An 8,948-nucleotide genomic window follows, 5' to 3' on the forward strand; every position below is an offset into this window, starting at 1 on the left:
CATTTGATCTTAAAATCCTTTGGATCACAGGCTATTTCTTAATTTTCTGACTCACAAGGTTATGGGGTTTGTGTATTTATACTTGCTCATAGATTGGCAGAACTAAGCAGGTCATGCTAAACCATAACTATTGTGACCACCTTGGTTGAAATTTAAATGCTCATAAAATGTTGTGCAGAAACTAAAAGTACTGTTGTGCAGTAACTAAAAGTACAACCTATAACACCAACTAAATGGTATTTGCTGTATGTCTGTGGAACAACATATAACTCAGTGGAAATGGGAACATGCCCTAAAATTGTGATTTATCTTAACATATTACTCCTTTTTTGTTTTTTTTTAAATAATACATACTGTGTTCAATGGGTTTTTATGACATTTTCATATATGTATATAATGTATTCCAATTGATTACATATCTTTACTCTCTCTGTTTGCCTCAGACTCCCACTGATTGGCTTCCAATTTGCATCTGGAACCCTTTACTATGTTCACAGTCTTATTTTTTTTAATGACTCAATAAGCTGCATTAGAAGTGTTTGCTGGATAAAAGGACAAGGTTCATTTGAAAGAATGTGGGCCATACATACCTTGCCAGGGACAGTACTGTTTCTCTCCCTCCTCCTCTTCCTCCTCCTCCTCCTCCTCCTCCTCCTCCTCCTCCTCCTCCTTCTTCTTCTTCTTCTCTCTCTCTCTCTCTCTCTCTCTCTCTCTCTCTCTCTCTCTCTCTCTCTCTCTCTCTCTCTCTCTCTCTCTCTCTCTCCACTCTCTCTCTTAGAGAAACACTTAGCTACATGCACATCTACAGGAATGCATAGTGAGCTAATTTTCTCCCCATGATAGGTTGTTCACAGATGCTATCTTGGGTAACTGATGTGCACATACTCCCTGCTGCTATGAATTCAAGACTATAATGGTCTCTTCATGCCTAAGTTCAATGTTTCACACAACTTCTCACACCCTCTGCCCCATCAAGCTCTTTCCTTCTTCTGCCTCTTCTTCTGCTATGTTCTGTGATCTTTGTAGGACCCATTTATGGCTGTGCCTGTAACAGTCACTCTTTCTTAATTCTTATTCTTCTCATCTTTCCATCTAATGTCTTTTAGTATGTGGTCCAAATAATCCTTTAAAACTCCTGTTGGAACGTTCCTGTTAACTATCTCAGTGGCCCTGTATATGTTTTTTTTCTTCTGTAATTACCATTGACACTTTTTAAAATTTTCTCTCTTGCAACATGCAAACTCAGAAAATTACAACCTTAGTCAAATTATCACTTTTCCATGATCTCTGGCTATACTTTTAGAGCTGATGAAATCTGTCATTCAAAATCCAGTTTAACTCCGTGGTGAATAGACTCAAGAAGGTCTCTTCAGGTAATGAGAGTCAAAAATGTAACCACCTCCCCACCCCATGAGGCCATTTACCCCTGCCTTATTCTAGTCAGTTAACTTACTAGTCTACCTACTCCTAAGGATCACACTTCTCAGATTAGCACTGACTACAACTTTTGAGCCATAACAATAAAAAATCATTCTTCCTTGAGTATATTGAAGATTACAAATAATGTAAAATATCAGCAGCATAAACCCCAAAAGTGAAACCATCAAGAAGTTGGGTGTGTCCAATATTAGAAGTATTAATTAAAGCTCTAATTTCACAATAAGTAAAGTTTAATTACATTAAATAACATGAGCTATGTTACTGGATTGACAGAAATAACTATTGTAACATTTTAGGTAAAAGTCATGTTGAAGTTAGCCACAGCAATGTGTATCAAATGAAAAAACATGAATTTGTCTTTCATACACTCTTATAGGAAAACAAGATTTCTACAAGTGACAAAAAGAGTGAAAACAACTTGGAGCTGAAGGGGTCCTCAGCAATTCAGAAATCTTGGTGTTCTTCCAGAGAACCTGCATTCTGTTTCCAGCACATAAATGCCAGCTCAAACCCATCAGTACCTCCAGTTCAAGGGAATCTGACAAGCTCTCTAGCCTAGGCAGAAATCAGCATGTATATGCTGTCTATCCATCCATACATACATGCAAAACACTCAAACTGATAAAAAAAATCACTTAATTTTTTATGGCATATAAACACACTCTTCTTTCTCCAATTACAATTTAACAATTATAAATAAAAAGCAGCAATTAATTTGAGGGTGACTGTGAGGAAATACACAGGATTGGAAAAGAGGGACCAATATGAGACTGTTTAGGAGAACAAGATGTGGGGGGAGTTTTTGTTTATATAAGCTGAAATGAATGTACAGTCAAAAGGATTTATACACATAATCCCATTTAGAACAAAATGTATAAAGCATAGATGATATGAACAGGATTCAACAGTAAGAAAAATATTTACTGCTATGACTCTTCAGTGCTGATGACAGCCTTTTCAAGATTCAGTTTTTTAAAAATTGTAATTCTCTCTCTCTCTCTCTCTCTCTCTCTCTCTCTCTCTCTCTCTCTCTCTGTGTGTGTGTGTGTGTGTGTGTGTGTGTGTGTGTGTGTGTGTGTGTGTGTGTGAAAAAGCCAGTGCCATTAGAGAACTGTAGAGTGTATTAGATCCCCTAGAGGTGTACTTATGTGTGGTTTCTGGTTACCTATTACACATGCTTGAAATGAGTCAGTTCCTCTGCAAGGGCAGTACATGTTCTTAATTACTGCCTAGAATGTTTAATATTTATAAGACAAATTCCTGATGATTCTATTATTTCTGATAAGAATACTGTTAAGAGAACAAAGTAAGGAAATGCTTTTCATTCTTTTCACTAGTCAACTTCTCATTGAAGCAAATATCAGATCTATAAATATGACATTAAAACATGTATAATATAAACTTCTTACATTTCTGCACATTATATACTATGTAACTATTTTAATATTAAAATGTTCATGCTTCATATTAACTACTTTTAAACTTTATGTTGTATAAATGTTACAAATATGCCATACATTGTAAACTTCAAAAACATTCATTTACATACATATACATTTTGCTTATTTATCATGTCTTGTTAAAATCCACCTTATCATGGATACAAAGCCTGTCCACAATAAGGAAGGCTCTGGAACAATAGTGTTAGAAGTATACTCTAAGGACATTTCAAGTAGATCTTATTTAGTAGGAATAATGAAAAACTGTGGAATCAACACTGAACAATGTCACAACGCTACTGTCTTTGTAGATTCAAATGTTAGTCAATGAGTAGGATACAGCTTTTTAAAAGGATTAATTTTCTATTTACACCTTCATTATGTGTAGGCTTATTCATGTATTTGAACTTTTATGGGTCTGTGCTATGAATAAAACAAACAGAATGACTAAAGTATCTGGTAGAAAATAAAATGACTTTCCAGACTTCTCTAGAGATTTGTAACATCCATAAAATTGTATGAAAGAAATAATTTTATTCATTATCCCACAATATTACTTCTTTGAATCATCTTGTCTGAGAGATGAAACAGAGAGCTAAGTGTGGTTATATAAATACTTACAGAAGAAAGGATACACAGATATACCCCACTATCTATTCTCCATTCCTTGAACCAATGAGTTAAATAAATATTGATTTAGTGCATGATAAAATATTGGAAAACAGTATCTCACCTATGCTTTGTCTTCCTGGTATTATAATTTCATATGTAAAGAAAGGAAAAGCAAATAACATTGATTCAAGTCCCATTAAAATGCAGGAAGCTGCAACCCATCTTGTTCTGTTCCCTTTACTTCCAAAGTGTGCTATAATTATTGCTACTATGAAAGACGCAATATAATCACTGAAATCCATCAAATACCACTCCGTCCTCGACAGAGAAAATTGAACTTGATATATGTTTAAAGTCATATCAGCAACAGCAAATAAAGCACCTAGGAAGATAAAAGAAAGACAAAAGTCAATACGATTAATATTAATAGACAAAACAGATCACTATTACAATCACAGAAAACGTTATACTGATTCAAGTTTATTTTATGATGTTATGAACATTAAAACCAGTAAACTAAATAAAATAACTTGAATGAAATATTTTACCTCAATATAAGAAGCTATTTTAAGTACCTGTATTAGTAGTCATAGAGATCAACTACATTGGAACCCTCTTATCATTCTTTTAAATGTACCATGTACCAACTTTAAAGAAGTAATAAATAATATGATGGATGTTTGCCTATTTTCACTAAATTGAAACTGTAAGGACATGTGAACCCAGTTTTGATTTCCAAATATAGCCTTTTTCCATAACTAGGATGCTGTGCCTGAAGCTTGACCATTCTCTACATTTTCAATCTTAAAAAAAAAATTATGTATACATTTCATGTAAATTGTTTTTAGGAACATGAAGTACATGGTAGAATTATCTGTGTACAATCACCATGCATCATGTAAAGAAGAAAAAAATCATATTAAGGGGAAAATAACATGATAAAAGGAATAGCTACAAAAAGATTTACATTTCTTGGACTGAAAACAGAAAAAGGTTACAAATTCAAACTCATGGTGTGCCTGCAAAGTGGCAGGGTCACATGTCATTGCTGAAGCCACCATAGCTGCTGTTGCCCAATGACCTCAAACACTCCTTGGATTGCAGGGATGCAGGAATCCACACTGCTCTTCCTAAAGCTCCCAAAGCTCTGAGAACAAACTGATCCCCGCTGGTCTAAGGCCCCAGGGCGCACACAGGACCTCAGTGCTGCTGAAATATTCGTGATTGATGCTGATTGCTGAAAGGACCCTGATATAGCAGTCTCTTGCAAGGCTATGCCGGGGCCTAGCAAACACATAAGTGGAGGCTCACAGTCAGCCTCCACTATTGGATGGATCACAGGGCTCCCAATAGAGGAGCAAGAGAAAGTACCCAAGGAGCTAAAGGGGTCTGCAACCCTTTAGGTGGAACAACAATGTGAACTAACCAGTACCCTGGAGCTCTTGTCTCTAGCTGCATATGTAGCAGAAGATGGCCTAGTCGGCCATCAGTGGAAAGAGAGGCCCATTGGTCTTGCAAACTTTATATGCCTCAGTACAGCGGAACGCCAGGGCCAAGATGTGGAAGTGGGGGAGGGGGAGTAGTGGGAGGGAAGGGCTTGGGGGACTTATGAGGTAGCATTGGAAATGTAAATGAAGAAAATACCTAATTAATAAAAAACATAAAAAAGAAAAGAAGAGAAAAGAATATCTATTCTCTACTTTGCCAACAAGAACCTCAATCACTGAGTGCTGCTCCTGCTGCCAAAATCAATACCCAAATCAGAAGACCACAGAAGATTCTGCGTATACATTTCATACCTACTGCCCCAACCTTTCACTGACAATAGCTAAGTGTGAGAGCCTGCAGGAAGCTAGAGAGCAAATGTATTTTCCAAGTTAGTACAAAAATTATTCGTAAAAATATATAACTAAAATAATAGAAGAGAAGGAGAAGGAAGAGAATGGAGAAAACAACATGAGGATAACAGCAGTCATGTGTTTCTTTCAGCAATCTGAACCACTTGAAGTCTCATCACCCCTCAATTCAAAAATGAGAAAACAAACTCCAGGTAGAAACCTGGTTAGCTGAGAGTGTTTCAAACTTGTGAGCAGAAATCGTGATGGCAATACTGTTTTCAATTTTATCTTAATCTCCAAAAGAATCAACCCGAACTTAAGTTGATCATTAAACAATATGCGCTAATTCAACTCCACCTTCCCATCTGTTAGGAGGCTATAATCCACAATATGCAATGCACCCTGCCACGCAGGGAGCCAAAGACTGAAGACAAGGGCAGAGGATTGGGTTAATTGGTTTTTGATGTGTTCAGGAAAATATGTCTCCTTCCACTGTCTCCTTCCCACAGTGCGTCAGCCTCATGACTACCTCAGTGACTCTTCTTACCCGAACAACCCTGTTTCTCCAAACTTACCATGAATTAAGACTGCTGCAACATATAAAGTCATAAAGCCATCAATGTTGTTGAAACGCTGTAAAAAAGGCAAAACTATAGGGCCCAAACCAAGTGGCCCCTCCTTGGAAGCACTGTATCTTGGATCTATTAACAACAGTTCGGCACTTGTAGGAGACTTCTTCCTTTTTGGGAGCCTTGCAAACTTCTTCTTGGCAATTGGTATTGTTTTCAGATACGTTTGTAATTTTATGACTCCCTCAGTTTCATTTTTGTTTTTATCTTCCTTCGCTACCACCGTAGCCTTTTTGTCATCTGCCTTTTTATTGCGGACATGGGCCATGGTTTATCTGAAGCAGCTCCGTGGACACTGCAGGTATGTTTTGAGGCACCTGTGTATTCCCTGGTCTCAGGTGTCTTACACTGTCCGTAAGAGAGCTGCCACTCTAACCTCTGCAGAAAACGTTATTTCAAGTACAGGAAGCCAACGTCCCTACAGAATGATGCAGCAGAAGTTCCAAGTCTGGATTCCATCTTCTTTGTGTAACAGAGAAGGAAAGAAGAGGAAGGGAAGACGGGAGACAGGGAAGAGGAGAGAGGAGATGAATATGATTAAATCATGTTGATCAAAAAGTTCAAACAACTAATAAAACTATTTGAAAAAGGAACGGGAAAAAATTGTACACAAATCACCAGAAACCAACCATCAGTATCTTCAGGCTTCATTCAGTGTGGTGTCTCTACAACTGGAAAATCTCGCTAAATACAAATTCACTTAAATAATAAATAAGTAAGAAAGTAAATAAATAAATATCAGGAAACAAGCCTAGATTCCATCTTCTCTGTGTCACAGAGAAGAAAAGAAGGGAGAAGGGAAAGAAGAGAGAGAAGGAGTATATGATCACATAACGTTGAACAAAATGTCAAATAAATAATATTAGTAAAAGAAACAGGAAAAAATAAACACGTAAGCAAAGAACTGATAACCAATCATCAGTATCACCACTATTTTCTTAATGTGGTGTCTGTACAGCTGGATAATCTCATTTGATAAAATTCATTTAGATTCTATAGTAATAATTAAGGAGTAAGGAAGGAAGCAAGTAAATATCTGAAAACATGAGACAATTTAAGCCTATACACTCTGATGGAAGAACTAGAAGAACAAGAAAGAGTCAGAATAAAAGACGACAAGCAAAATAAATAAATAAATAAATAAATAAACAAATAAATAAATAAATAAATAAATAAATAAATAAATAAATCAAGCAATGGCCTTGAATGAAAAGTTTTACCCTAAGGTATTTTATATTATGTGTGATTATTGTGAAGGGTGTTGTTTCCATAATTTCTTTTCAGCTGTTTATTCTTTGTGTAGAGAAAGGTCACTGATTTGTTTGAGTTAATTTTGCACCCAGCTACTTCACTGAGCTGTTTATCAGGTTTATGAGTTCTCTGGTGGAATTTTTAGGATCACTTATATATACTATCATATCATCTACAAATAGTGATATTTTGATTTCTTCCTTTCCAATTAGTATCCTCTTGAACTCCTTTTGTTGTCTAATTGTTCTGGCTAGGACTTCAAGTACAATGTTGAATAGGTAGGGAGAAAGTTGGGAGCCTTGTCTAGTCGCTGATTTTAGTGGGATTGCTTCAGCTTCTCTCAATTTAGTTTGATGTTGGCTACTAGTTTGATGTATATTGCTTTTATTATGTTTAGGTATGGGCCTTGAATTTCTGATCTTTCCAAGACTTTTATCATGAATGGGTGTTGGATTTTGTCAAATGCTTTCTCAGCATCTAAAGAGAATATCATGTGGTTTTTGATATGAGTTTGTTTATATAGTGGATTACATTGATGGATTTCCATATATAAACCATCCCTGCATCCCTGGAATGAAGCCTACTTGGTCATGATGGATGATTGTTTTGATGTGTTCTTAGATTCAGTTAGTGAGAATTTTACTGAGTATTTTTGCATTGATATTCATGAGGGAAACTGGTCTGAAGTTCTCTTTCTTTGTTGGGTGTTTGTGTGGTTTAGCTATCAAAGGAATGAATTGGGTAGAGTACTTTCTGTTACTCTTTTATGGAATACTTTGAGAATTGGAATTAGATCTTCTTTAAAGGTCTGATAGAACTCCGCACTAAACCCTGGACTTTTTTGGTTGGGAGACTATTAATGACTGCTTCTTTTTCTTTTGGGAATATGGGACTGTTTAGGTCATTAATCTGATCCTGATTTAAATTTAGTACCTGGTATTTGTCTAGAAATTTATCCATTTCATCCAGGTTTTCCAGTTTTGTTGAGTACAGCATTTTGTTGTAATATCTGATGATGTTTTGTATTTCCTCAGGTTCTGTTGCTATGTCTCCTTTTTCTTTTCTGATTTTGTTAATTAGAATACTGTCCCTGTGCCCTCTAGTTAGTCTGGCTAAGGGTTTATCTATCTTGTTGATTTTCTCAAAGAACCAGCTCCTCATTTGATTGATTCTTTGAATATTTCTTTTTGTTTCCACTTGGTTGATTTCATCCCTGATTTTGATTATTTCCTGCCATCTACTCCTCTTGGGTGAATTTGCTTCCTTTTGTTCTAGAGCTTCTAGGTGTGTTGTCAAGCTGCTAATGTGTGCTCTCTCTAGTTTCATTTTCAAGGCACTAAGGGCTATGAGTTTTCCTCTTATGACTGCCTTGATTGTTTCCCATAAGTTTGGGTATGTTGTGGCTTCATTTTCATTAAACTCTAAAAAGTCTTTAATTTCTTTCTTTATTTCATCCTTGACTAAGGAATCATTGAGTAGAGTGTTGTTCAGTTTCCACATGAATGTTGGCTTTCTATTATTTATGCTGTTATTGAATATCAGTATTAGTCCTTAGTGATCTGATAGGATGCATGGGATCATTTCAATATTTTTGTATCTGTGGAGGCCTGTTTTGTGACCAATTATATGGTCAATTTGGAGGAGGTACCATGTGGTGCTGAGAAGAAGGTATATTCTTTTATTTTAGAATAAAATGTTCTGGAGATATCTATTAAATCCATTTGTTTCATAACTTCTGT

At 36.0% G+C, this 8,948-nt stretch overlaps 1 protein-coding gene across 1 annotated transcript in view; it reads right to left on the reverse strand.

Annotated features, from left to right (window-relative positions):
* Positions 1 to 6,341, reverse strand: part of LOC110294998 (solute carrier organic anion transporter family member 6C1) — an 81,123-nt gene extending 74,782 nt beyond the window's left edge. The window contains exons 1-2 of the mRNA XM_021163439.2: positions 5,905 to 6,341; positions 3,613 to 3,873 (exon numbers count right to left, since the gene is read on the reverse strand). Of these exons, the coding sequence (XP_021019098.1) occupies positions 3,613 to 3,873; positions 5,905 to 6,226 (583 nt within the window). The 5' untranslated portion in view covers positions 6,227 to 6,341. The remainder of the gene's footprint in view (positions 1 to 3,612; positions 3,874 to 5,904) is intronic.
* Between the last annotated feature and the right edge of the window lie 2,607 nt (positions 6,342 to 8,948).

Source organism: Mus caroli, unplaced genomic scaffold (genome assembly GCF_978045245.1).
Source record: "Mus caroli unplaced genomic scaffold, Mus_caroli_1 scaffold_1, whole genome shotgun sequence".
Lineage (NCBI taxonomy): Eukaryota > Metazoa > Chordata > Mammalia > Rodentia > Muridae > Mus > Mus caroli.